This window comes from Salvelinus fontinalis, chromosome 31 (assembly GCF_029448725.1).
Source record: "Salvelinus fontinalis isolate EN_2023a chromosome 31, ASM2944872v1, whole genome shotgun sequence".
In the NCBI taxonomy this organism is placed as follows: Eukaryota; Metazoa; Chordata; class Actinopteri; order Salmoniformes; family Salmonidae; genus Salvelinus; species Salvelinus fontinalis.
Genome location: NC_074695.1, coordinates 36106444 through 36133771, shown reverse-complemented (window position 1 = coordinate 36133771; position 27328 = coordinate 36106444). Strand labels below are relative to the sequence as shown.

The 27328-nt window shown below is 41.4% G+C and overlaps 1 protein-coding gene across 3 annotated transcripts in view; it reads left to right on the top strand.

Annotated features, from left to right (window-relative positions):
• The first annotated feature begins 302 nt into the window (after window positions 1-302).
• pik3cd (phosphatidylinositol-4,5-bisphosphate 3-kinase, catalytic subunit delta) overlaps window positions 303-27328 on the top strand; it is a 51108-nt gene continuing 24082 nt past the window's right edge. For 2 of the 3 annotated variants that reach the window (XM_055892405.1, XM_055892404.1), the window contains exons 1-14: window positions 303-738; window positions 1798-1972; window positions 3333-3561; window positions 4039-4271; window positions 5014-5193; window positions 5838-5993; window positions 6587-6676; window positions 7956-8177; window positions 21541-21637; window positions 22300-22430; window positions 22650-22700; window positions 23011-23178; window positions 24042-24163; window positions 25012-25155. In XM_055892405.1, the coding sequence (XP_055748380.1) occupies window positions 1832-1972; window positions 3333-3561; window positions 4039-4271; window positions 5014-5193; window positions 5838-5993; window positions 6587-6676; window positions 7956-8177; window positions 21541-21637; window positions 22300-22430; window positions 22650-22700; window positions 23011-23178; window positions 24042-24163; window positions 25012-25155 (1964 nt within the window). In that variant the 5' untranslated portion in view covers window positions 303-738; window positions 1798-1831. The remainder of the gene's footprint in view (window positions 739-1797; window positions 1973-3332; window positions 3562-4038; window positions 4272-5013; window positions 5194-5837; window positions 5994-6586; window positions 6677-7955; window positions 8178-21540; window positions 21638-22299; window positions 22431-22649; window positions 22701-23010; window positions 23179-24041; window positions 24164-25011; window positions 25156-27328) is intronic. The other variant, XM_055892406.1, reaches the window with a different exon arrangement.

Here is a 27328-nt window from a genome sequence, read left to right as displayed (position 1 = left end):
TTTATCAGTGGCCAATCTTTAAGGAAGCATTTTGTGAGGAGGGTTGTGGTATATGGAGTCCGTTAAAACAGATTTGTGTTTAGAGAAGGCTTGAGTTTAATTTGACATGGATTTTTATGTGGATGGATGCATTATTTATTGATTGATAGATGTTTAACACATTTTGGTTTGAAGCCTTTGCCTCACAGTTGTGTTGCAAATGCTTTGTCCTGATAGGCTATGCAGGAATATTATTTTACACACACACACACTTCCTAGTCTAAACAAACTTTGTAGACGTTCCCTTGGCGTGTTCGGCGATGATGAGGCAAAGCGCATTGTCGTGCAGTGAGCGCACCTCGCCGTTCCGTTAGAATAGACTGACTACGCACTGAAGGAGCTCCTCTCGCCTAGGAGCCTTTCAGATATAAAGCAAATTACGAAAATTATCTTGTGTCTTGTGTGGGAGAACAGTGATACGACGGAGAACCATAAGAATCCTTTTTTGGGCACGCTATTTAGCAATGGATGAAAAGCATTGCCAGCGCTGGTAGAAGATGAAGAAATGAGCAACTGGCTTGTAGCAGATAAAGTGACTGAACCATAATACAGTAGCTATGTTGACTTGTCTTTTGTGTGAAACATACATTTGTTTTATATATTGCACAGTCTGACAACGTTTTTGGGCATGGGACCTTATTTTAATCTACGTTATTAGACCATTTTGATGCACGACCATTTGAACTCCTGTAGTTACAGGTATTTTGTTCTTCAATCTTGCTGATGTTTTGTGCTATAGGCTAGTATTTTACTCAATGTCCATTGTTGTAGGGGTACATTACTTTCACAGTTAGCCTACGTATAGTTCTACGTAAAAGAACGGATAAAATGTTTAACAGAATGTCAGCCTCTGTCTTGGCTATACGTAAGCACTGCAGACTGCACTCAAGTAGGTTTAATAATTTCATTAGCACAGAATTGACACATTTCTTGAATAGATACAGAATTCAGAAATTGAAAACCACATTCAAATTATGTTTTTGAAATTCTAATTTTACATTTCCATACCCCCAATGTTCTGCTAGTTTGGTATAATGATTTACTGCCATAGTGAGTCTTTCTATGCCCCACTGGTAACTGGCACTATTCGATTCTGAGACAGGGCTGAATGCTTGAAGGGATCTGGTTCATCGTAGTCGGCCTTCACCAATACTTACTATTCAGTAGGCTACCATGTCTTTAAAATAAAATAAACATAATATTTTTCATATTCTAAAAATAATTGTATTATTGATCATAATTTCAGCCATGGAGCTGTTGTCCCCCATTTTAAATGCCTACAAACATAAGCCTTCCTGTGATATCAAACGTGAGATACAATGTATAAAGTTGGCCTACAAAGTTAGCAGCATGCCTACTAAGACCATAGCAGGGTTGGAGTCAATTCTATTACATTTCACGAAGTAAACAGAAATTCCAGCCGACCATTCAGACATCAAAGCAGACGCAGCACACAACGGGTTATCCACGTAACGGGTCAATTATATTTATGTTCGGTCTATTCAGGAAGTAAAGAAAGTCAAATGTTCATTGCTTTGCAATTGGAATTCAAGTTCACTGCCATATTATACTGAATTGAAATGGAATTGACCCTAACTCTGCTATGGTGTTAGTAGGCATGCTGCTAACTTCGTAGGCTCACAAGTAGACCTATGGTAGCTACATACATAACACGTTGTCATATTGAGCATTAATTAAGGTTGCTGCGTTGTCTTTGTGTCCTGAATGGCCGGCTGGGTTTCCTTTCCCGTGATACAGCAGTGGAGCTGACGGTAAATGAGAGTCCGTCACCATGCCCCCGGGGGAGTATGGGATGCTGGGCGAGTGGGAGAAGGAGGGGGACCATGACATCATGATGGACTTCCTGCTGCCCACCGGGATCTTCCTGAAATTCCCTGTGTCTCGCAATGACACCATCGGTGCCATCAAAAAAGTAAGTCCTCGTTTCCCGGTCTGTGGCTGCATGACCCACATTCAACTGACTGTGTAAATGTGCACACGTATCAAGAGTTGATACTTGATAATGTTGTCATATTTTTCTGTACATTACAGATATTGTTAATTTGCTTGAACATGGAAACAAATCATATGGAATAGATACAATTACACGTGCAAATGACAAGAAATCGATAAAAATGCATGTGCAAAAGGTTTGGGTCATACAAGTATATTGTCATATATTGAAATTGTTCTATGTTTGGTCCCTGTTCCAAGGCAGCACCCTGTATTGCATTTACTGTTGATTAACTTGAGTATTATTCTGTGGAGAGTCCGATGGAGTTGAGCCAGCTCAGTGCAGTAAAGCAGGTCTGATTCCTTTAGTACCAAAATGGAACTGGTATTTTAGTGCCAAATGGTACGTAATACAGCATTCTCAATGAATCTCAAAGAAACAGTCATATTTAGGAAATATTGGGTGACTGAGATTGTACTTGTAATGAAAAGCGCTATATAAAATAAATATATTTACTATTATTAATATTATGGTTAGTCTTATTTTGAAGTAAAAACCAGGTATAGCCAGGTCATTATAATAAAATGTTGTTATCAATTACCTACCTCTTTAGATAAATGTTGGATTAATAAATTAACCTCACTACCTATTGAATTGTAGCCTGTTATGGAAGGGCATGTTTGGATGTGATGGTACACGGGTAGAGAGAGTTAATGTCTCATCTCTCTAATACAAATCTGCCTGACAATTTGCTGTAGCAGTCAAAAATGCTCTCAAATCCATGGATTTGCCTGTTTCTATGCCAACAGTCCTGCCTCTTCATACTGTTTGATTTATATGTGTTAAATAAGGATACTGTTGGCAGCTTGCTTCAGAGATTTTGCTGGTTTTATTTACAGTCGTTTACAGACTTTCCCCTGTAAATTACTCAATTGGGTGATCACTTGTTGTTTTATAATTAAATTAATGAGATTTAAAGAGATTTAAAAACCCTGGTGGCGTGATCACTTTTTTGTTGTTTGAATCCCTGATTGCCCCTTTAAAACATGCAATACTCAATTTATTACACCTGATTTGAATGCAGTACCAGTAGTGTTGTAGATGTTTCTGTTAATTTTAAATGGTGTCGTTTCTTGCTCTAGTGTGTGCAGTCAGTTTCCTCTTTCTCATGGTGTGATCAGTTGATTTGTGTGTTTGGGTATGGTCAGCTACTCTGTGTATTTGCCAGTCAGAATGTGACTGGGTGTGTAAATGGTCAGTATTGGTCATATTGGTTATGAACCCTGTGTGTGTGTGTGTGTATGTGTGTGTGCGCGCGTGCTTGTGTGTGTTTGTATAGATGGTGTGGAGGAACGCTAGCAGCGAGCCCCTGTATGGAGCGCTGAGCGACGCGGACGCTTACGTGTTCACCTGCATCAACTCGACGGCAGAGCGTGAGGAGCTAGAAGACGAGACCCGTCGTCTGTGTGATGTCCGGCTCTTCATGTCTGTCCTGAGGCTGGTGGCCCGGGAGGGTGACCGCGTGGAGAAGCTCACCAACACCCAGATCAGCCTGCTGATTGGCAAAGGTCTACATCACCTCTCAGGGGCATGCAGCAAGCAGCACAAAGCAATGCTAGTAGGACCAGAGGATTTCCCTAAGTAGTCATAGGTTAAGTAGTATATATTTTCTCTCCACAACCTAGTCCCCACAGCCATGAGAGAATAACAATTATGAAATCTATGTTTGACGGCCAATCTTCGATGTATGAACTAATGAAAATCCCTTTTCTGGTCTACGAGTGCTGTGAGTGTGGGTCGTCGAGAGAAATTATTTACTATGTTAGCCACGAATGCTTTGGGAAACCCACCTAGGCCTGTTAGATCTTGGGTAGAGGTAGCATAACGTTTGTGTAAAACATCTTTGAACTAGCATTTTGAAAATGGGCATAATTGAAAATTGGCATAATTGGTTATTAGCTCATAGTCACTGAATCACCAAATGCACTGTATCCTGCTAGTTTCCAACACCAGACCTTGTGTCCACTCCTGTTCATGTCTCTCAGGTCTGCACGAATTTGACTCCCAGAAGAACCATGAGGTGAATGAGTTCCGGGCCAAGATGCGGTCCTTCTGTGAAGAGAAGGCCCAGGACCGCCAGCGGTTGCCATGGTACCAGTGGATGGAGTACAGCTTCTCGTGTGATCTAGAGCCATGTGTTTCCCTGGCAGAGCCCGGGGGCATCAAGACAAAAGGCACTAAGAAGATCTTTGTCAATGTCAAGTTTGAGGCCAGCGATGTAAGTGCCTTGTTCCTCTGGTCTTTTTTACTCTTATTCTTAATGTTTGTCCTAGTAAATCAATCAGTTACTTGTTGTGAATTTGGGAAGGGACATGGGATATTGTGATTGGATTAGGATGTGAATATTCACCTTCTGTCAGCAATGATATCTTTGACTGGAAAATTCTGAATTTCTACCAATGCATAGACCAAGTTAAGATCTGAAGGATGACTTTAGGTAAAACAAAAAAAAAACGTACACACTTTGGAAATTCCCTTCCCCTCCCACACACCACAAACACCACTCACTGTCACTTTACAAGTCTTCAAAACAACAGTTCGGAATCACTATGAATGTAGAAAGAAAAAAGAAACAGTTGAAACAGAAAATCATTAAGATGTGACATTTTTGCACAAAAACGGCCATAGTGACGATGGAAAGAACACAATTTGACGTTATAGCTACTACATGATATACTTACCAAGCCTACTGTCTAATGTATTATTTTATAGAGTAGCCTTCATACCAAACGTAACTACAAAATGTACTGTAAAAAAGCACCCATAAAGGACTTAACTAAAAGCTTTCTTTTCAAGCTTTCTTTTTTTAAATCAAGCTACTGCCTTTTCAAACTGCCTATCATCTGAAGCTATGGAAGACCATCGTTCAAGAATTACCAGATCAATATTTTTTCAAGTGACGTTGAGATTCTGATTGTAATGAAAACCGTTATATAAAATGAATCTATTATTTTCTGTAGGAAAGCTTTATGCTTCAGCAGGAGCCCCAGGACCTGCCGGTGATCTTAATGCGGAGTGCCCTAAAGAAGAAGGCCACTGTGTTTCGCTCAGTGCGACAGGAGAAGCCAGAGGACTACACTTTACAGGTCAATGGGAGGTGGGAATTCATATACGGGAAATACCCCCTGTGCCAGTTCAAAGTGAGTAAACACAATAATACAAGCTTGCTTCACTGCGAGTTTACCCATTTTCTCCATTGATGTTAACTATTTTTCAATATGTTGTGCCTGGTATGTTTAGTCTGAGTTGGTCTGTATTTGTTTCTTATTTTGTCTGCATGTTGCCTCTGTCTGCTCTGTGAATGTGATCTATTTTGTCTGTATATGCTAGGTATGTAATGAGAGCCTTTGGCTCTCTAGTCTCTAGTGGAATGACTCAATGTTTCGGTGGCAGGAGACTCCGTTGTTGGTTTTGAAACTCCTGCTACCTTCAGACCAATGATGACTCATATCTCTAGCAGCCCTCAGAAGGGAACTGCATTGCACATAATTCAGCTGCATTATTAAGCTTCAGTAAATAACAGCTTCCAGTTCTTGAACATGAGTACACCAGTGAATATCTGGACAGAGTAGGGTGGAGTCACTCCTAGACGCTGGTCTTGCATTTTCCCCACTAATTGAATTAGGGTTGGGGGAGGGGAAGCTGATCCTAGATCTGTACCTAGGGGAAACTTCACCCCGGAGCAATCTGGACCCCGGGAAATATGTGTGGGTGATCTGTGTGGTTGACATCCAACCCTTCTTCTTCCTCTCTTCCCTTCTTCCTTTCTCTACTCCTTCCTCAGTACATCTTCTCCTGTTTGAGAGGGGGTCAAACCCCCCACCTGACCATGGTTCATCAATCCACCGTTGTCAAATACCAGGAGGAGCAGGGCTGCCTGGGCAGCCAGGTATCCAAAAGTCGCTCCTTGTCCAAGCCCCCCCCTCTACCCGTGAAGAAGGTGAGTGGTCAGCCACTTGGGACAACAGTCATTTTTTATTAACAGAATGTCAACCTTTTTTTGTACCTCTTCCAGTTGTTCCTCAACCAGTGTTATGGACTTTGACATGCCCAAAACATGATGGGGGGGGGGGGGGGTCTGCCTGAAATCATTTACTTTTTACACTTTAATGTGTATGAACTTTGCTGATTTGAACTCACTGAGTTTTCTTGTTGTTAATGGTTTTTACTGTCTGCATTAGTTGTATGATCTTCAGTGTAGCTTTGAAATGGTAGCACCTATCTCTCCCAATTATCACACACAATGCTGCTAAATGACAATACATTTGTGTGTGTAGTTTTGTTTTGCTTCAAACTCTACTTCCCATAATTGATACCAACATAGAAAGGATGAACCAGGTTGGCCTTGTATCAGCTTCAGCCTTTGGAAGCTTTAGTTCCTCTTCTCTTTCTTTATCATGTTTTGTTGTTGAAGGTAAAACAAATTCACATTTTGGGGCTTTGCATGTCACACTGACATTAATAATTCGCACAAGGCAGGAAACAATTTCAATGTTAATCAAAGCAAATTTCCTATTTTTATCTTACTATCAGCAGAACACGTCGTCTTTGTGGTCCATTGAGGAGCCTTTCCACATTCACTTGCTACAAGGCTACCGAGTCAACGCAGATGAAGGAATGAAGGTTGGTGTGGTTTCATGTGGGCTTTCGCGCTCTGACTGTTGCTCAATGAAGTGCAGCTTCGAGTTGTTTACCAATATCTCACTTTAGGGTGTACGAAGGAGAGGTGAAATGTAAACGATGGGGTCATATGACCCTTACCGCACATTTCCCATAATTCATCAGAGGCAGTTGGTTAAAACTCTACAAAACAGGAAGTGGGGAGGGCCTATCTGGCTTTCACGTTGCACTCTGGTGCCTAGATTCTTAGAAAAGGACAGGCTTTGCGCTCTCGCTCGCCACTTTAACTTTTTTTTGTTGATAGGAGAGATGGTTGTCGTTACTATTGCAGATAGGGCATGTTGACGGCTCTGACCTATCTTGAAATTTGTTGAGTTTCTCCGCCCTCTAATTACTCTACATAGAATTGTGATACTGTACTGTTGATATTGCATTGAATAACTGGGCAATATTATGTAGAAATGGACTATGCTGCAAATTATTTGATTTACATGTCATATTTTCATTATAGAAAGGTTGTTTAACTTGGATCCTGTGAATTGGATGTAAAAGAACAACCAAGAAAAACACATGGGGAATTGGCTTAATGTTTTGTCTGTGTGTGTTTGATTCAGCTTTTTTCTTACTGTTACTGTTTAGATTGGTTGTTGTGTAAGTGCACTTCCGGCCTCTTACCTCAGAGCCGAGCATGACTCACAGTAAATTATTTGTCCTGTCACATTGTTGGCAGGCAGAAATTTGCCAAGATACCCTAGGGGGAAATATCCACTCATATAGTGTGCGTCCCAAATTGCACCCTATTCCCTATCTAGTACACTACCTTTGACCAGAACTCAATGGGACCTGGTCAAATGTAGTGCCCTATGTAGAGAATAGGTTGTCATTTGGGTCATACGCACACAGTACTTTTCTAATCTGGCTACAACCCAGCCTGGTTCGAATATATCCAAGGTAGGCAGTACACCGAGCCTTGAGGAATTGACTGCTTGATATTGAATTAATCACATTGGAAAAATAGACTCCACTGTTCATTCATGATTTTACATTTACTGTAGACATTTATTGTTCTTATGAAGGCAGTATGCATTGCTTATGAAAGAACCGATTCAGACACCTTACCATACCTTACCAAAAGCAATTTCATTTGCTTTGTGGAAAACAAAAAAAAACCAGATCAGTTAACACAAGGATGTCCAACTCAGTCTCTCATGTGGGTTCTTATTATTTGTGTGTGTGTGTACGTGCGTGTGCATGCGTTTATGCACGTGTTTGTGTCTCCCAGCTGGTCGTCCAGGCAGGTCTGTTCCATGGCAGTGAGCTGCTGTGTAAGGTAGTGACCAGCGGTGAGGTTAACGTGTGCTCCGAGCCCCTGTGGGACCAGAAGCTGGTGTTTGACATCAGCGTGAGCGACCTGCCTCGTATGAGCCGCCTGTGCTTTGCTCTCTACGCTGTCATCGAGAAGGCCAAGAAGCCCCGCTCCACCAAGAAGAAGAACAAGAAAGCTGTAAGTCTGCAGCTGTAAGAGCTGTTACACCTTGATCACACCGATAGCGTCATTGCGGAAAATAGTACACAGCATCATCTGGATGTGTGCAACAAAAGTTAAACATTCACCTTCTTTTACAATTTCTGTCAAAAAGCCATCTACGCATACAGTTTGACGCGTATGTTCGATAAATCCAACGTATGCACCACACAGAACGCACTGCAACTGCCTTTGCAACGCAATGCTGCAAGGCAAATTCAGCGTTCCATTGCAAATGAATTTGCTTCTGGTGTGCCAAAATGCAATGACTCTGTCGATGTGATCGAGGTGTAAGAGCTCAAGAAAGCAGAGTTTAAAAATATCTATTTTGAATTAATTTGACAAGTTTTATTGACAGAGAGAGAGTTAAAAATGTAGATGAGATACAGTAAGTGGCAGAACGGGGGTTTCGTACCACTGCAGCCAGGGGTATATGTGGTCTGGGGGAGGCAGCACTTAAAGTAGAGTTTTGTTTCAGCACTGCAGCTGTTACAGTGATGGTCTAGAGCTTTTGTATAATTTCAGTCCCCGAAAATGTCTATTTTGTAAGTCCGTAACCCTTTACTCTAGTACCTGTATACAGTGGGGCAAAAAAGTATTTAGTCAGCCACCAATTGTGCAAGTTCTCCCACTTAAAAATATGAGAGAGGCCTGTAATTTTCATCATAGGTACACTTCAACTATGACAGACAAAATTAGAAAAAAAATCCAGAAAATCACATTGTAGGATTTTTAATGAATTTATTTGCAAATTATGGTGGAAAGTAAGTATTTGGTCACCTTCAAACAAGCAAGATTTCTGGCTCTCACAGACCTGTAACTTCTTCTTTAAGAGGCTCCTCTGTCCTCCACTCGTTACCTGTATTAATGGCACCTGTTTGAACTTGTTATCAGTATAAAAGACACCTGTCCACAACCTCAAACAGTCACACTCCAAACTCCACTATGGCCAAGACCAAAGAGCTGTCAAAGGACACCAGAAACAAAATTGTAGACCTACACCAGGCTGGGAAGACTGAATCTGCAATAGGTAAGCAGCTTGGTTTGAAGAAATCAACTGTGGGAGCAATTATTAGGAAATGGAAGACATACAAGACCACTGATAATCTCCCTCGATCTGTTGCTCCACGCAAGATCTCACCCCTTGAGGTCAAAATGATCACAAGAACGGTGAGCAAAAATCCCAGAACCACACGGGGGAGTGTGGCCTGCAGAGAGCTGGGACCAAAGTAACAAAGCCTACCATCAGTAACACACTACGCCGCCAGGGACTCAAATCCTGCAGTGCCAGACGTGTCACCCTGCTTAAGCCAGTACATGTCCAGGCCCGTCTGAAGTTTGCTAGAGAGCATTTGGATGATCCAGAAGAAGATTGGGAGAATGTCATATGGTCAGATGAAACCAAAATATAACTTCTTGGTAAAAACTCAACTCGTCGTGTTTGGAGGACAAAGAATGCTGAGTTGCATCCAAAGAACACCATACCTACTGTGAAGCATGGGGGTGGAAACATCATGCTTTGGGGCTGTTTTTCTGCAAAGGGACCAGGACGACTGATCTGTGTAAAGGAAAGAATGAATGGGGCCATGTATTGTGAAATTTTGAGTGAAAACCTCCTTCCATCAGCAAGGGCATTGAAGATGAAACGTGGCTGGGTCTTTCAGCATGACAATGATCCCAAACACACCGCCCGGGTAACAAAGGAGTGGCTTCGTAAGAAGCATTTCAAGGTCCTGGAGTGGCCTAGCCAGTCTCCAGATCTCAACCCCATAGAAAATCTTTGGAGGGAGTTGAAAGTCTGTGTTGCCCAGCAACAGCCCCAAAACATCACTGCTCTAGAGGAGATCTGCATGGAGGAATGGGCCAAAATACCAGCAACAGTGTGTGAAAACCTTGTGAAGACTTACAGAAAACGTTTGACCTCTGTCATTAGCAACAAAGAGTATATAACAAAGTATTGAGATAAACTTTTGTTATTGACCAAATACTTATTTTCCACCATTATTTGTAAATAAATTCATTAAAAATCCTACAATGTGATTTTCTGTTTTTTTTTCTCATTTTGTCTGTCATAGTTGAAGTGTACCTATGATGAAAATTACAGGCCTCTCTCATCTTTTTAAGTGGGAGAACTTGCACAATTGGTGGCTGACTAAATACTTTTTTGCCCCACTGTACGTGTTGAAAATTGCAGGATTTGGGCACTGATAAGTACCTAAATTGGAACCCAGTGGCTGTACACTAACATACTATAAATGACATCAGAGCTCTGTGCTTCACATCGCTTTATGGGTTTTGACTGACAGACGTTCTGTTCTTGAGCACCGCACGCGACAAGAAGTTGCCCCCATCCCTTCTGCAACTTTTGCACATTTTTGTTCTCTGAGTGAGGGAAATGTCATAAATTAGGGGACTCTATGTATTTTGAAAGATGAGACTCTGATAATTATAATAAATATCGCTATGATGTCATACATGCAAGCCAAACACCCATGAGTCTGAATGTGCACTTCAATTTTCCATATCATAAAATTCATGTCATGTACAGTGTCAATGTTTATGATCACTATGTTTGATGTACAGTTACAAGATGACATGGCGTCAAACCCTGAGTTGTTCTGAACAGAATGAGCCTATGTTTGTCTATTGTGAAGAAAATTTGCCGTGGAACACGCACCTGAATGCACGCATATAAACTCCTTACTATGCTCGCTGAAATTAGGATCTGTTTCTCTGAATTGCGCTGTGGAAGACTAAGACTGTAAGATCGTATTTTATACAGTGCCTTCAGAAAGTATTCAAACCCCTTTACTTTTTCCACATTTTGTTGTGTTACAGCCTGAATTAAATATTTCTTAAATTTAGATTTTGTGTCACTGGCCTACACACAATACCCCATAATGTCAAAGTGGAATTTTTACAAATGAATTCAAAATGAAAAGCATCGAGTCAAAAAGTATTCAACACCTTTGTTATGGCAAGCCTAAATATGTTCAGGAGTAAAAATGTGTTTAACAATTCACATAATAAGTTGCATGGACTCATGCTGTGTGCAAGAATAGTGTTTAACATGATTTTTTAATCACTACCTCATCTCTGTACCCCACACATACAATGATCTGTAAGGTCCCTCAGCCGAGCAGTGAATTTCAAACGACAAAGACCAGGGAGGTTTTCAATGCTCGCAAAGAAGGGCACCTATTGGTAGATGGGTAAAAAAATAATTGACATTGCATATCCCTTTCAGCATTGTGAAGTTATGAATTACAATTTGGATGGTTTATTAATGCACTCAGTCATTACAAAGATAACGGCGTCCTTCCCAACTCAGTTGCTGGAGAGGAAGGAAACCGCTCAAGGATTTTACCATGAGGTCAATGGTGTCTTTAAAACAGTTATAGTTTAATGGCTGTGATATCAGAAAACTGAGGATGGATCAACAACATTGTAGTTACTCTACAATACTAACTTAAATGACAAAGTGAAAAGAATGAAGCCTGTGCAGAATACAAATATTCTGCACTAAGGCACTAAAGTAAAACTGCAAAAAATGTGGCAAATTAATTTTATGTCCTGAATACAAAGCCTTATGTTTGGGGCAAATCCAACACATAACTGAGTACCACTCTTCATATTTTCAAGCATGGTGGTGGCTGCATCATGTTTTGATGGCAGTCTAACAATGAGCAACAACCAATTTGTTGATTTTTTAAATAATAATGGGCAAATGTTGTACAATCCAGGTGTGCAAAGCTCTTAGTCTTACCCATAAAGACTCACAGCTGTAATCACTGCCAAAGGTGATACTAACATCTAGTGACCTGGGGTGTGAATACTTATGTAAATTACATATTTCTGTGTTTCTTTTTCAATACATTTGCAAACATTTCTAAAAACATGTTTTCACTTTGTCATTATGGGGTATTGTGTGTAGATGGGTGAGATTCTTTTTTTTTTCCAATCCATTTTGAATTCAGGCTGTAACACAACAAAATATGGAATAAGTCAAGGGGTATGAATACTTTCTGAAGGCACTGTAATTTAGCTAGTCATGTTGGCAGTAGAGCAAGCTTTGAAATGATGCCCACCTGAACCAGATTGCGATTTATAATGGACTGTTTATGGATTGTGTAAACAACAACAGCAATTGTGTGAGTGCGGGGATGCAGGGTTGTGTTCAAAACAATTACAAGTGTGCTTGCTCTAGTTCCTCAACGGCACAACTAGGAGAGCTAAAAAATCACCTTATAGTTGAAGACTCTTCTTTGAGTTGTAAGTGCATTGAAATTACTTAGGAACTATGCACACTTTGGAGAGGTGTGTGTGTGTGTGGTCACTTGGAGACACCAGTTAGTCCTCTCATTCAAACCCTTTTATTTTTTTTGTCTTATGTAGACCTACCTCAAATTCTCCAGGAATATTCGTATCATGTTACTGAATGTATCCAGAGTATTTTCAGATTTTGTTATCAACAAATGCAGCGAAAAGTACAGTAAATGTAAAAAGCACATAAAATCATCAGTGTAATGTTTGGATTCAGTCTTGTGTCAGGTTAACTGTTGTGTTCTTAACTTTGGTCGAATAATTTTCCCATAACCTCCAAAATGTTCCCTTTTAATTACTACCATGATTATGCATATGCTTTTCATATTTCTTCTGTAAGAAACATTTCGATTTAGCCCTATCCATACAGGCCAATTCCCACGAGTGTTAAGGGTTAAGATCCCGGACTGCATCTTTAAGAAAACTGACTGAGAATTCAGTATAATGGGGGGGTAGGGGGACACGACACAGTTTTAGTTGAAGAACATATGTCACTGTACGTGAAATCCCTATCTGAATTCGGAAGAAATGTTGGCATGTAAAACTGCTTCACAGTGAGCTCCAAAAGTATTGGGACAGTGACACATCTTTTGTTGTTTTGGCTCTATACTCTAGCACTTTGGATTTGAAATTAGTAAAAGTTAGAGGCATAAATATTATACTCCCCAAAAAATGCTTACCTCCCCTGTTATTGTAATGGTGAGAGGTTAGAATGTCTTGGGGTATGCTATTTGTACAGGGTGCCTGCTATTGTAGCTACAACCATGTTGCTATTTCAACGTGCTCTGACACACTTTGTGTTTCTGTGGTTGCATGGGTGTCTGTGTGGGTGAGTGTCAGTGTGTGAATTTGTTTGCCTGAACAAAACATGTTTCTTTTTGTGTGTGTGTGTGTGTGTGTGTGTGTGTGTGTGTGTGTGTGTGTGTAGGAGGGGGTGTATGTTTTGCTGTTGTCGGATTGTGCAAGCGTTTTATTCGCTTCTACTCTTATCTGCTACACTATCACTCCAAGGAAGGAAGAGTAGAGCGTCAATTTCAAGGAAGTTTCTAAGCCAACCCACAGATATTTGTTGTATTTACCTCTTCTCTTAAGTACTTCCACTTTCATTGCAAAGACAACTTCCTTAAAGTGGAACTGACAGTGTGTTAACTACTTTACAGATATGAAACAATCATATCAGTACAAAAATATCAAACTTTATAAGGGGTTTTAAAACTAGATTATACTTGACTGAAAATTCCATCATGTACAGTAAGGCATTGTTGGCAGAATAGATGGATGCAGTTCAATGCATGGTTAATATAATTCACCAATACATTTCTTGGTAGTCCAAAATATATTGTTATCAGGTTGTAAATCACAGCTTGTCTGGTACATTGTTTGCTGCCTCCACCCATTCGGGATGCACTGTTTCAGTTTCAATGACTCAATATTTTGGACAAAAACGGACGAATGTAACTAAGCCTGGGAATATCAATATAATCAAACTAGCAAGGTCAAGTCACAAGGCAGTCAGCGTGGCTAATAGGCTAGCGTATCTATTTATGTAGCAAGCTAAAAACACGAAGCCTAACGTAAGCTAGCTGGCTAGCTGCTGGAAGGATGTAATGTAATTTGGTGAGTGGGTGACCAACTTTTACCCCTTATCTTGTTTTTCATTGGTTACACAGCCAGAGATGCAGGTATCATTTGGTTAGCTAGCAAGAAATGCAATTTCAGAATGTGGGGAGGACATGTCCTCAGTGAAAGTTGCGCCCCTGCTCATTTGTGTCTGGAAGTTAGACAGAGCTTGGGAGCTTACTGCAGTTTTGAGGTCAGAATGCTCTCAGATCAACCCTACTCCTAGGCCAGAGCATCCACTGAACGCGCAGAGAGCGAAACACACTGAATTTACAAACAGTAAATCTGTTTGTAATTTACTGTTTGTAAATTTACAATCTGACAACGCTTTGAATTTATGAACGACACGGAGCTCACTCTGACACAATGGAGGCAATTTACGAACGCACACTTAGTTGTCGATCAAATGGGCGGGCATGCAAGTTCCCATTCAGTTGTCAAAATGTGGGTTGGGACAAGCATGCATTGGCAGGCAAGCTGCAGAAGGACGAGCAGGCTACTATTCCGCATTGTTTATCAGTGCAATTTTGACGGCCAACTAGCTTAAAAAGTTTGAGAGCGTTTAACTAATATTCCCTCATTAGATTTCAGCTCATATAGCTCTGGCTAGCATGTAGTTGTTCATCTTGTTGTTGATGTGGGGACTGTAAAGTTCCCAAATGTAAGATGACTCCCATGGTATTTACAGTTACACTAAGTTGACTCTTCCTTTAAACAGCGTGGAAAATTCCAGAAAATTATGTCATGGTTTTAGAAGCTTCTGATAGGCTAATTAACATCATGAGTCAGTTGGAGGTGTACCTGTGGATGTATTTCAAGGCCTACCTTCAAAGTCAGTGCCTCTTTGCTTGACATCATGGGAAAGTCAAAAGAAATCAGCCAAGACCTCAGAAAGAAAATTGTTGACCTCTACAAGTCTGGTTTATCCTTGGGAGCAATTTCCAAATGCCTGAAGGTACCACGTTCATCTGTACAAACAATAGTATGCAAGTATAAACACCATGGACCCACGCAGCCGTCATACCGCTCAGGAAGGAGACGCGTTCTGTCTCCTACAGATGAACGTACTTTGGTGCGAAAAGTGCAAATCAATCCCAGAACAACAGCAAAGGACCTTGTGAAGATGCTGGAGGAAACGGGTACAAAGTATCTATATCCACAGTAAAGCAAGTCCTATATCGACACAACCTGAAAGGCCGCTCAGCAAGGAAGAAGCCACTGCTCCAAAACGCCATAAAAAAGCCAGACTACGGTTTGTAACTGCACATGGGGACAAAGATCGTACTTTTTGGAGAAATGTCCTCTGGTCTGATGAAACAAAAATAGTTTCATCAAACTGTTTGGCCACAATGACCATCGTTATCTTTGGAGGAAAAAGGGGGAGGCTTGCAAGCCGAAGAACTCCATCCCAACTGTGAAGCACAGGGGTGGCAGCATCATGTTGTGGGGGTGCTTTGCTGCAGGAGGGACTGGTGCACTTCACAAAATAGATGGCATCATGAGGATGGACAATTATGTGGATATATTGAAGCAACATCTCAAGACATCAGTCAGGAAGTTAAAGCTTGGTCGCAAATGAGTCTTCCAAACGGACAATGACCCCAAGCATACTTCCAAAGTTGTGGCAAAATGGTTTAAGGACAACATTTGTGGGAATAACTGAAAAAGCGTGTGCGGGCAAGGAGGCCTACAAACCTGACTCAGTTACACCAACTCTGTCAGGAGGAATGGGCCAGAATCCACCCAACTTATTGTGGGAAGCTTGTGGAAGGCTACGCAAAACGTTTGACCCAAGTTAAACAATTTAAAAGGCAAAGCTACCAAATACTAATTCAGTGTATGCAAACTTCTGACCCACTGGGAATGTGATGAAAGAAATAAAAGCTGAAATAAATAATTCTCTCTACTATTATTCTGACATTTCACATTCTCAAAAATAAAGTGGTGATTCTAACTGGCCTTAAACAGGACATTTTTACTAGGACTAAATGTCAGGAATTGTGAAAAACTGAGTTTAATTATATTTGGCTAAGGTGTATGTAAACGTCCAACTTCACCTGTACGTATTTGTGAGTCGTTTCAGGAAACAAGGTGTATGTCGCGCGTCACTACTTCACAGGAGCGTTTTTGGCAGAAATGCCTTCTGGAACATGTGACCTTTCATGTGCCTTAATAACAAACGTGTATGCCATCTGTAAATACAAATAAAATTGTTAAATTATGAGCCTAGTTGGTTTAGCCACGGAAAACTAAGCAACCTCCTGCTAGCCATGATTGGCTGAGATAATGAGTTGGCTGGACATGCCGACAGATGAGTTCGGATTGGACTGCCATGTAGCACATTTCTGTCTATAATATGAGCTGGTCAGTATGTGTAGGTAATCCTTTATAACGCAGCTTTTTTGAAAGATATCACATAGTAGAACTGCATAAGTGTTGCTCTCCACTTTCTAGTGGATCGAGTTATGAAATCAGTGGAATTAGAGTATGATAGCTAAGGAGATTAGCTAAGGAAATTCTGCCGTTTGATTGCAAATATGCAGACGGAGTAGAAAAGAGAATACACAGAAGGCTGTTGTATAAAACACCTGTCTCCGGATTACATTTTCAAACTAAGGGCAACCATGGCATCCGTGACAGAGAGGGAGAAGCGTCCATCCAGGTAAGAGAGTCTAGCTAGCTACATTTTCAGATATTACACATTTCTAATTTTGTCAGAAAGTCATTTATTTCAAGTTAAAGTGTACTGATGCTAACGTTGCGTGTGATCTGTATAGTAATATTATTCGTATCTCAGAGCCATTTGCATTGCTAGTTATAGCCTAATGTTAGCTAGCTAATTTTGATCCTGGTTGATTGGTTGGTTAGCTACCTGCAGATTCATGCAGGGTAGTAATGTTATAAATTGGCATTATGGTTAATTGTTTATCTAGCTAGCTGTCTAAACAAAAGACTCCACTATGCAAGTAACTATTTCCCTGCGACAACTGTCGATAGACAGTAAATTCGCTCTGGCTCTCTATTCCGATTTCAGAGCACTCTCGTCTGAGTGTGCCAGAGCGCAGAATAACTGATGAATTTACGAACGCTCAACACCCATTGAATATGGCCGGTGTCAGTAAACTTAGGCAAAATAACGTAATTAAATTGTTGCCATTCAGCACAGTTGCAGTCACCAACGATCTGGATAACATAAAAACAGCCTGCTAGGGCGAGTAAAATGGTCAGTAAGCTGTTCTCTCATTTGTGACTGGAAGTAGTTAGCAAGCTAGCCAACGTTAGCCAGTTAGCTTGGGTGCTTGACTGCTGCTGTTAGTTCAGAACGCTCAGATTAAACCTACTTTTAGGCCAGAGCGTCCGGTGTGCGCTCTGAACGGTCGAGAGTGAAACGCTCTGAATTTACTGAAGTCCAATCTTTCTAGTAGGCTTTCCATTAGGTACCAAAACATTCAAGGGCCATTTTCTCAAAAGTAAGGTTACAAGTTCATCAACTTTCAAAGCAGAATTACTTTCCCATTGTTCCTCAGCTGTAGTGTATGATATACCAGTTTCTAGCTTTGAGTCTCTACTTTTATCCGATGTAAAATAAATAAACATCAAAGTTTGCGACATAAGACCGAATCGAGTCAGTCGGTCACATTTGCAGAAGTCCATTCAGGTGTATTTTGTGGCATATGGCGAATGCGTACTAATAATGTAAAGTCGTGCTGGTCTTATTTACTGCCTGTGATCACACTGTCCAGTTGAAAGTGAATGATGGCAGGCTTATTGGCATATTTGCATAAAGACCTACTGTAGCTCTGATTGGCTATGGCGTAGACTCCGGTCCTGGGCCAGGCAGATGTTTTTATTTACTGCAGTTTCTATTAATAGTCCAAATGCACGACCGGGTTCGCACTCTAAATTGCTGTATTATTTTCACAAATGCCTTACTTTACGTCATTCTCAAACATTCTATGAATTGGTGAAAACGTGAAAATGACCATGTCTAAGTGCTCGCTTGTCAGAAAATGTTTTTAAAAAGTGTCATTCTTCCTAGGGGTATATATGAACAGATTTTAGTCAAATGTAATGTTGCTAAAAGGCTGTCAGTTCCACTTTAAATGGCTATTACTACTGTGTTTCACATTACATTTAGAGCTGTGGAAACTTTAAATGGAGGTGTATGTTATGTTCACCAGCAAGAAAAACAAATGTCACTCAAACAGAAGGGGGAACTAACAAAGAGTCACTGATCAACAACTAAAACGAAAACAGGTGGGATTTTAGGAGGGATTCTGAAAGACACTCATGGGGGCATCCACTGAAAGTTGACTAGCGAGAACAACTGGAACCTAAAAGACACCCACCATGAGTGCCCACTAAATTTGCCCAAGAAGAGGCAAACAATTAGACAAACCCACATCAGCCCCCCGAGTGGCACAGTGCTACCTGTGCCACTAGAGATTCTGTGTTCGAGTCCAGCCTCTGTCGCAGCCGGCCGCGACCGGGAGACCCATGGGGCGGCGCACAATTGGCCCAGCGTCGTCCGGGTTAGGGGAGGGTTTGGCCAGCAGGGATGTCCTTGTTCCATCGCGCACTAGCGACTCCTGTGGCGTGCCGGGCGCAGTGCACGCTGTCACGGTTGTCAGGTGTACGGTGATTCCTCTGACACATTGGTGCGGCTGGCTTCCGGGTTAAGCGGGCATTGTGTCAAGAAGCAGTGCAGCTTGGCTGAGTTGTGTTTTGGAGGACGCACGGCTCTCGACCTTCGCCTCTCCCAAGTCCGTACGGGAGTTGCAGCGATGAGACAAGACTGTAACTACCAATTGGATACCACGATATTGGGGAGAAAAAAACACACTCAACAAGCAAACTAAAAAGGTGGAGCAAAATTAAAATCAGGGAAATCAGACAAAGGAATGTTTTTCTAGAAATCAAATAGGGAGCGCCAACTAAAGGTGTTGACCCTCCACATCTCTCAAGACAACTGGAGCACTGGGCCAACCACTCTGAAATAGCACCTGGGCCAGCACAGGTGAAACACCTTCCCAATAACAAGACGGCAACCAGCACAGGTGTAACACATACTGACCAACGAGGTGACACCAATCGGTGCCCCTATGTGCTAATGAGCTATCCACGCTAAAGTCCAACCTCAAAACATAAATGGAAAAACCAAAGCATGTAACAATGTATATCTGCTTAGAAACATTTCCCAAATGTTTGTTCACTTATCTTTTCATCCTTCTGACCCCATTGCCAGTTTATTTGAAAATGTACCTACTAAGCAGTTTGCATTTGTCATATGGCTATTATAAGGACATACAGAAAAAAGTAATGTCTGTGTTCTGTGTAGTTTTTTTTGTTTCGATCAAGTCAAGGATATCTCTTATGTTCCCCTTTTCTGCGAAATCTCATAATGGTTTCACTTCTAGACATGAACACACAGTTAGAGACACCACCTCTTTGAATCCCCATGCCATTGGTTACTATGGACTTGTTTTCCATTGCTTTCAGGAAGTGGAGCGTGTATGTAGTTGTGTATAATAGTACAGTACACTGAGGCCTGGGCCCAATTTCCCCTTTTCACCGTGGCTCTTGTCACAGTCCTGGGTGTATTCATTAGTGCACACCGTAGAAATAACCTTTTGCAATGGAAAATGTTTTGCTACAAAAACAAGGCTACTCCCTCCCCGTTTTGCCCTGTTTGCTTCCTAGTGAATACGCCCTGGTTTAAAAGCGGCAAGGTGCGAGGAGAGGCCACATGTGTGCTGTGGGGAGCTCGGCCTCAGCGACTCCACTTCTGCTTTCTGGGCCACTTCTCCCTTCCGTCACCCAGAGGAGAAGTCCTCTCAGCAGGCCAGACAGCGGGCCCGCATCCCATATGGCACCCTATTCCCTGTATAATGCATACTTTTGACCAGGGTCCATAGGGCCATGGTCAAAAGTGGTGCACTGTGCCATTTGGAACACAAAACAGGAAGCGAGAAGTTATTTTGGCTAGCCATGGCCACTCGCATCGGCTTATTTTAATTTAGCTTGTTTTTTTAACAAGTTCGCAGCTGAGCGATGCACTATATTGGTTTTCCCGCCATAGCTTGAGAAGCGCTTTCCCCTGACCATTTACCATAAGTAATTTACAAGTCATTCTCATTAAACCTTGTGCCAGGAAGGGAGATTTAGACATTTATCATTCATTACAATCATTCAATACTTACAATACAATGAGATACAATACAATGAGATACAATACAATGACAACTCAATTAACCTTTATTTTATAACTCTAATATCAAGTGTTTAACAGTTTCTGAGGTTAATTGAAATCCTTATAATGGCCAATTAGATATTGTGGCTTGTATTGTTTTATGTATACTGTACTGTATATTGAAATGCATTTCAAGCAATTTAATGTAGCCATAGAGGCCTACAACACAAATGGCGTGTGAGACATAATGATATCAGTTATTATACAAACGAAGACCTGTTTGTTAACCACAGTGGAAACTCTTTCGCAAAGTGACTGTGCTTTTTGGTGGTGCAAGAATAAGTCAGTTGTTCATTGCACTATTGCCATTCTCAGTCATTCATTTCAAGACTGGAGGCTCCATTTAATCAATCTGGAAGTTTCCAGTTTATGGCAACACATCATTCCTCCCATGCAGCTAGGTATCCAGTTTGAATTGAATATCAAGTTGTATTTATTTTGATTTCACAACGTGTGTTATTGATTGAAAGAATCCAAACTTCAACTTAGTGACACTGTGGACCACATACTGATTTTGATTGAATGACGCCCAAGATGTACTCACACACATTTGGGTTCTTCTAAACAGATGTAAACAAAAACAGGTTAGAAAGTTTTAATTTGTAAATAGTGTGCTAATGACTATCAACCTTGGTCGTGTTCAGTAGGGCACACCGTAGCAAAACGTTTCGCGACGAGAAAAACAATATTGTTCTTATTGGACTAGTTATGGTAGTACCTCCCGTTCCACTTTTTTTTTCTCCTTTACTGAACATGACCATGGTGTTTCTCCCATAGAATTAGAATGGACCTTCCCATTCAAGTCATGATGCTATAATGGATGGACTGGGGCCATTTTGAGGGTCCCGATTGGAGCAAAGCTAGGTTGAAGATATCCAGGTTAGGACAACGTCCAACATCGTTCACATGCGGAAGCGTTCAAAAATAAACAGATTCATGCGACCAGCGCTATTGCTAACTAGCATCGCTGGTGCCGTAGTTTTAGAATTTTTCCGCATGAATGCAAAGAGTTATGGGATATTATAATCCTCTTGTCTTAACTTTTGTTATCCTCAACCTAGGCGCAAAGCAGAAAGTAAAAGCATGGAAGTTCGGCTATCAATTTGTGCTTTATTAACAGTCACCTCATTCTATGGTTTCTCCCACCAGGACTGTCCACTAGCCTGGGTAAACACCATGGTGTTTGACTATAAGGATCAGCTGAAGACTGGGGAGTTCCTTCTCTCCACCTGGCCTTCAGTCCCTGGTACAGTAGAAGACCACACACACACACACACACACACACACACACACACACACACACACACACACACACACACACACACACACACTCTCTCTCTCTCTCTCTCTCTCTCTCTCTCTCTCTCTCTCTCTCTCTCTTCTCTCTCTCTTCTCTCTCTCTTCTCTCTCTCTTCTCTCTCTCTCTCTGATACAATTTTAATCATTGTACTATTTACCTACAGTTGTTTAAAATGTCATTAAATTGCTGCAAATAAATGGGTAATGGGTAGTAATAATAAATGTAAAAAACAGCAAAAACATTTTTAAAATTTGAATTACAACAAATTTGGAACTTGTTTTTGTATATATCTGGGATAAGGAGTGACATTTAAATACTGCAAAAATAAAGATTTTTAAACAACCTTTTTTACGTGTTAAAAAAATGTAGTTACTGCTATACTAAAAAAGGAGTGAGGCTGGTCTAAATCTGTTTCACTTTTGTTCACAGTACACAACTAAGACAACCTACAATAATAATACTAGATATGATCCCTCTGTTTTTGAGAATGGTTACATTTCTCCAGCCCCATCCCACAGCTGTATTGTTTCTACTGCTGATTGCAGCTTTAACACATTGATTTAGCTAATAGCTGAAGATGTTTATTTCGGTTTAATCTGGCCTCACAGATGATAAAGGCGACCTCTTGAATCCAATGGGCACAGTGGAGAAAAATCCCAACGTTGATAGTGCAGCAGGACTCCTCATTCGCTTCCCCAATATCCGACCTCACCCTCTCTACTACCCCCATTTCGACAAGGTACACCTTATATTGCACACACGTTTCAATAGTTGACATTGTACATTTGTAACCAACCTCGTACATTTGTAACCATTACACTTGTAACCATCTTGTACTGTACGTGTAAAAAAAAAAAAAAAAAAGATCTCACTATAGATTTTATGAAGTTAGACATTAGAAAAAGTATTTTTAGAGCTATATTAAGATATCTACACATTTGTATGCCCCTATTTTCAGTTGAGGGACCTAGAAAAAAATGGAGGGAAGGTTATAGCCACCAAGGTGGAGGTAAGGGACTCTCTATTGTTTGTTTGAAATGTATTAGATTACATTAAAGTAATCCTTTGAAAACCACATTCAACTTTTAAAACGCATGAACCATTTATTATTTGTATTACCTTATTGTATGTTTGAACTTTGAATTCATTATCAATACCATTACGTATCAATTATGTTCCTCACAATTACCAGTGTTTTTTCCAATTACTTTTACATCAAAGTATAGATTCATTGCTAAGAAAATACCATTCTAGTAGCTACAGATCTACAGTATGTTCACTCAACCCCTTCCCTGTTGTCTTTGTATTGTGCTGCCCAGCATATGAAGCTAAAGGAAATAGTAGACAATAAGAACTACACAGAGTTCTTTGAGGACGAGAAAGAGCTTCTGTGGAAGCTACGCGGTGTGGTGCGGGAGCGCTACCCAGAGAGTCTGTCCAAACTTCTCCTCATCACAAAATGGAATAAGCACGAGGATGTAGCACAGGTAGGACACTTTCCTCTCGCAAAGACAACTGAGGTGTGAGTTAACGCAATGCAAGTGAAATTATCATCTGCATCTTGACTTAAAAGGTAACTTCCAAAATAAGGGAGACACCAACATAAAGTGTCTAAATAGGTCGTTGGGCCAACACGAGCCAGAACAGCATCACTGCACCTTGGCATAGATTATACAACTCTTGCAGGAATGCGACACCATTCTTCCACCATTTATTGATGGTGGTGGAAAATGTTGTCTCAGGCGCCGCTCGAGAATCTCCCATATGTGCTCAATTGATTTGAGAACTAGTGACTGAGACAGCCATGGCATATTGTTTACATTGTTTTCATGCTCATCAAACCATTCAGTGACCACTCGTGCCCTGTGGTTTTGGGCATTGTCATCCTATTGGGGCATAGCCATGGTAACCAAAATGAAGGCCTGCCCAGCATTCTTTTTACATGACCCTAAGCATAAAGTGATGTTGATTACTTCATTAACTCAAGAACCAAACCCGTGTGGAAGAACCTGCTTTCAATATACTTTGTATCCCTCATCTACTAAACTGTTTCCATTATTTTGGCAGTTACCAGTATGTTGTAACTTTTCTTAAAACATTTCTGTGAGAGGAACTTTGGTTGAACCAGAGATTTAGTTACCTTGCGATACATATGCAGTGCATCAGATGCACATGCATTATCATGTGCATCTGTTTTTGCAATTATTAAATATGTCATTCTTTTCCATTATCATGTTCAAATTGATTCATGCTTTCAGTATGCATTAGCAATGCTCATGTATGCTGAAAATGAATTTAAAGTTCCAGTAGGTTCGATGTCAAAAAACCTGACCTGTGCCATTGTGTCCAGATGGTGGCGTTTCTGCAGAAATGGCCAGACCTCCCTGCTCTCCATGCCCTGGAGCTGCTGGACTACAGTTTCCCTGACCCAATGGTCCGCTCCTTCACCATCAGATGCCTAAGGAAGCTGAGGTAGTGTAACCTTAGGGGTAGTTTCCCAGACACAGATTAAAGATGCACTATGCAGAAATCACTCCGCCATTTCCTGGTTTAAAAAACATGTGAATAGATCACCTAATTTCAGTTTATGTGACAAAACAAGCATAGTGTAGAGAATCTAAACCGCTGTGAAATATATTTTCCATAACCAAAAATATTGTATTTTCATCTGTTTGAAGCTGGTGTACAAATCCAATAGTAAAAAACACAAAAACTAAACGTAAGAAGTATAGAAATACCACACACAGAACAGATCTACCGCTTCTTACATTTGCTTTTAATGAGAATGACAGATCTATAACATACATTTTTATGTGAATTTGGTTGGGACCCCAAAAAGTTACATATTGCAGCTTTAAGCCTAGTCCTTGACTAAAAAGCATGTTCAATGGAGAATTCTCATTGAAAGTGCTTTTTATTCCAGGACTAAGCTCAATCCATGTCTGGGAGACCAGCCCTAGGTGACTAGAGAACTATCCTTTGGCGTTCGCCATGGCCTCTTTTCTGCTTTCCATTTTGATAGGTACTCAAACTCCAGAAAAATAGTGACATGATTATGTAGGGATGTATAGGTTTTTTTCTCCTGAAATACAAACAAGTGGTACAAATCAAAAATCAAAACAAGTGGTACCACTTTAACAATGGTGAGAAATCAATGTTAAGAATTGGTTTTTAGAAGTGTCAACAAGTTCCAACCATACTGGATGCCCGTCAATGATTTGGTTGCTCAAAGACTATATACAGCTGGCAAAAAATAATTGTTTTTACAACATTGTGAAAATGTTGCTGTAAACGACTCTGTTTAATCTCCCTCCCAACAGAGATGAGGAGCTGCTCCAGTACTTGCTGCAGTTGGTTCAGGTTCTGAAGTATGAGTCTTACCTGGACTGTGACCTTGCTACTTTCCTGCTAGAGAGAGCCCTCTCCAACAAGAGGATAGGTCACTTCCTCTTCTGGCATCTCAGGTGAGAGAGAGTGTGAGAGAGTGAGAGTGAGAGTGTAAGACTGAGAGTGAGAGTGAGAGAGAGATATCCTAAAAACAGGACAGATCAATGTAAAATGGACAGTATGCAATGTAATCAGGCTACTCACAACTGCTGTCTATGAGTTAAATCCTGTGGGCTAATTGTTATGATCAGTGGTTTCAAGTTTGTATCTGTCAATTTTTGACGAGCTGATCATAGCGAAAAAGAAAACACTTCTGCATTTCCCGCTGTGTAAACACATTGCAAACAGGCTCAGGAGAAAGCCTCCTGATAAAGTTGGGTAGCTGATATTCAGAGCTTAAATAGCCAAATTGATTAGTTACAGGAAGTGTCAACCCATTTTAATTTCATGTCACTAAGACACGTGATGCCCAACTTCCATGAACACGTCTCCAACGCCACTAGCATTAAAGACCCTCCCTCGTCTGACATTCGGCAAATCAGATCATAACTCCGTACTCCTGCTTCCTGTTTACATGCCGAAACTTAAACAGGAAGTACCCGTGAATCACTCTGTTGAGAAATGGTCACCAGAATCACAGATTATGCTACAGGACTGCTTTGCTAGCGCTTATTGGAATTTGTTTAGATACTCCGCCGTTAACATTGACGAGCTAACCACCTCCGTCACTGGCTTCATTAGAAAATGTATCGGCGACGTTGTACACACGGTGAGGGTTCGCTGCTTCCCCAATCAAAAGCCCTGGATTAGCACTGAGGTTGGCGCTAAACTAAAAGACAGGGCTACCGCACATAGAGCTATAGTAGACAACCATGAGGCTACGGCCGAGGACAGGAACAAGTACTATAAGTCCCGCAATGACCTCCACAGAGTCATCTAACGAGCAAAGGACATTATAGGAGTAAGTTGAAATCATATTACACAGGCTTCGGCACCTGCGAATGTGACAGGGGCTACAGTTCATTACGGTTTACAAAAGAACCCAACCTTGATCTGCCCAACAATGCTTCTCTACCAGACGAACTCAATGCATTTATACATGATAACAACAACATCGTGCCAGGTGGGAGTGTCGTCACAGACCCAGAGGATTGGGTGATCTCGCTCTCCGAGGCCGACGTGAAAAAGGTCTTTAATCATGTCAAGGCCGTGGAGCCCGACTGTATAGCAAGCAGGGTGCGTTCTCAGAGCATGCGCAGAATAGCTGGCAGGCATATTCACCGTAGTTTTCAACCTCTTATTGTCCCAGTCTGTAATCTCCACATGTTTTAAGATGACCACCATCATTCCTGTCCCCAAGAACATGCCATATTGACTAGAGCCCTATAGCATTCACTTCTGTAATCATGAATGGCTGGTTATTGCACACATTAACTTCACCATCCCAGACACCCCAATTTGCATACCGCCCCAAAAGATCCATAGATGGTGCAATCTCAATTGCTCTCCACACTGCCCTCACCCACCTAGATAAGAATACCTATGTGAGAATGCTGTTCATTGACTACAGCTCAGCATTCAACAGGAGATTGCCCCCTCCAAGCTCGTCACCAAGCTAAGGAGGACGCTGGGTCTGAACACATCCCTCTGCAACTAGATCCTGGACTTTCTGACGGGCTGACCCCAGGTGGTGAGGGTGGCAACATTACCTCCGCCACGCTGACCCTCAACACTGGAGCCCCACAGGGGTGTGTGCTTAGTGCCCTCCTGTACTCCCTGTTCACCCACGACTGTGTGGCCACGCCCGACTCCAACACCATCATCAAGTTGGCTGACAGCATGACGATGCTAGGCATGATCACCAGCGGTCCTACAGGGAGGAGTTCAGTGACATGGCAGTGTGGTGCCAGAGCAACAACCTCTCCCTCAACGTCAGTAAGACCAAGGAGCTGATCGTAGACTACAGGAAACGAAGGGGCGAGCACGCTCCCATCCACATTAACGAGGCTGCAGTGGAACAGGTCGAGAACTTCAAGTTCCTCGGTGTCCAGATCACTAAAGACTTAAAATGGTCCTCACACATGCACATCGTGAAGAAAGAGCGACAGCGGTTCTTCCCCTTCAGGAGGTTGAAAAAGTGTGTCATGGGTCCCTCAAATCTTCAAAAAGTTATACAGCTGTACCATTGAGAGCATCTTGACTGGCTGCATCACTGCCTGGTATGGCAATAGTACCACCCTCGATCCCATG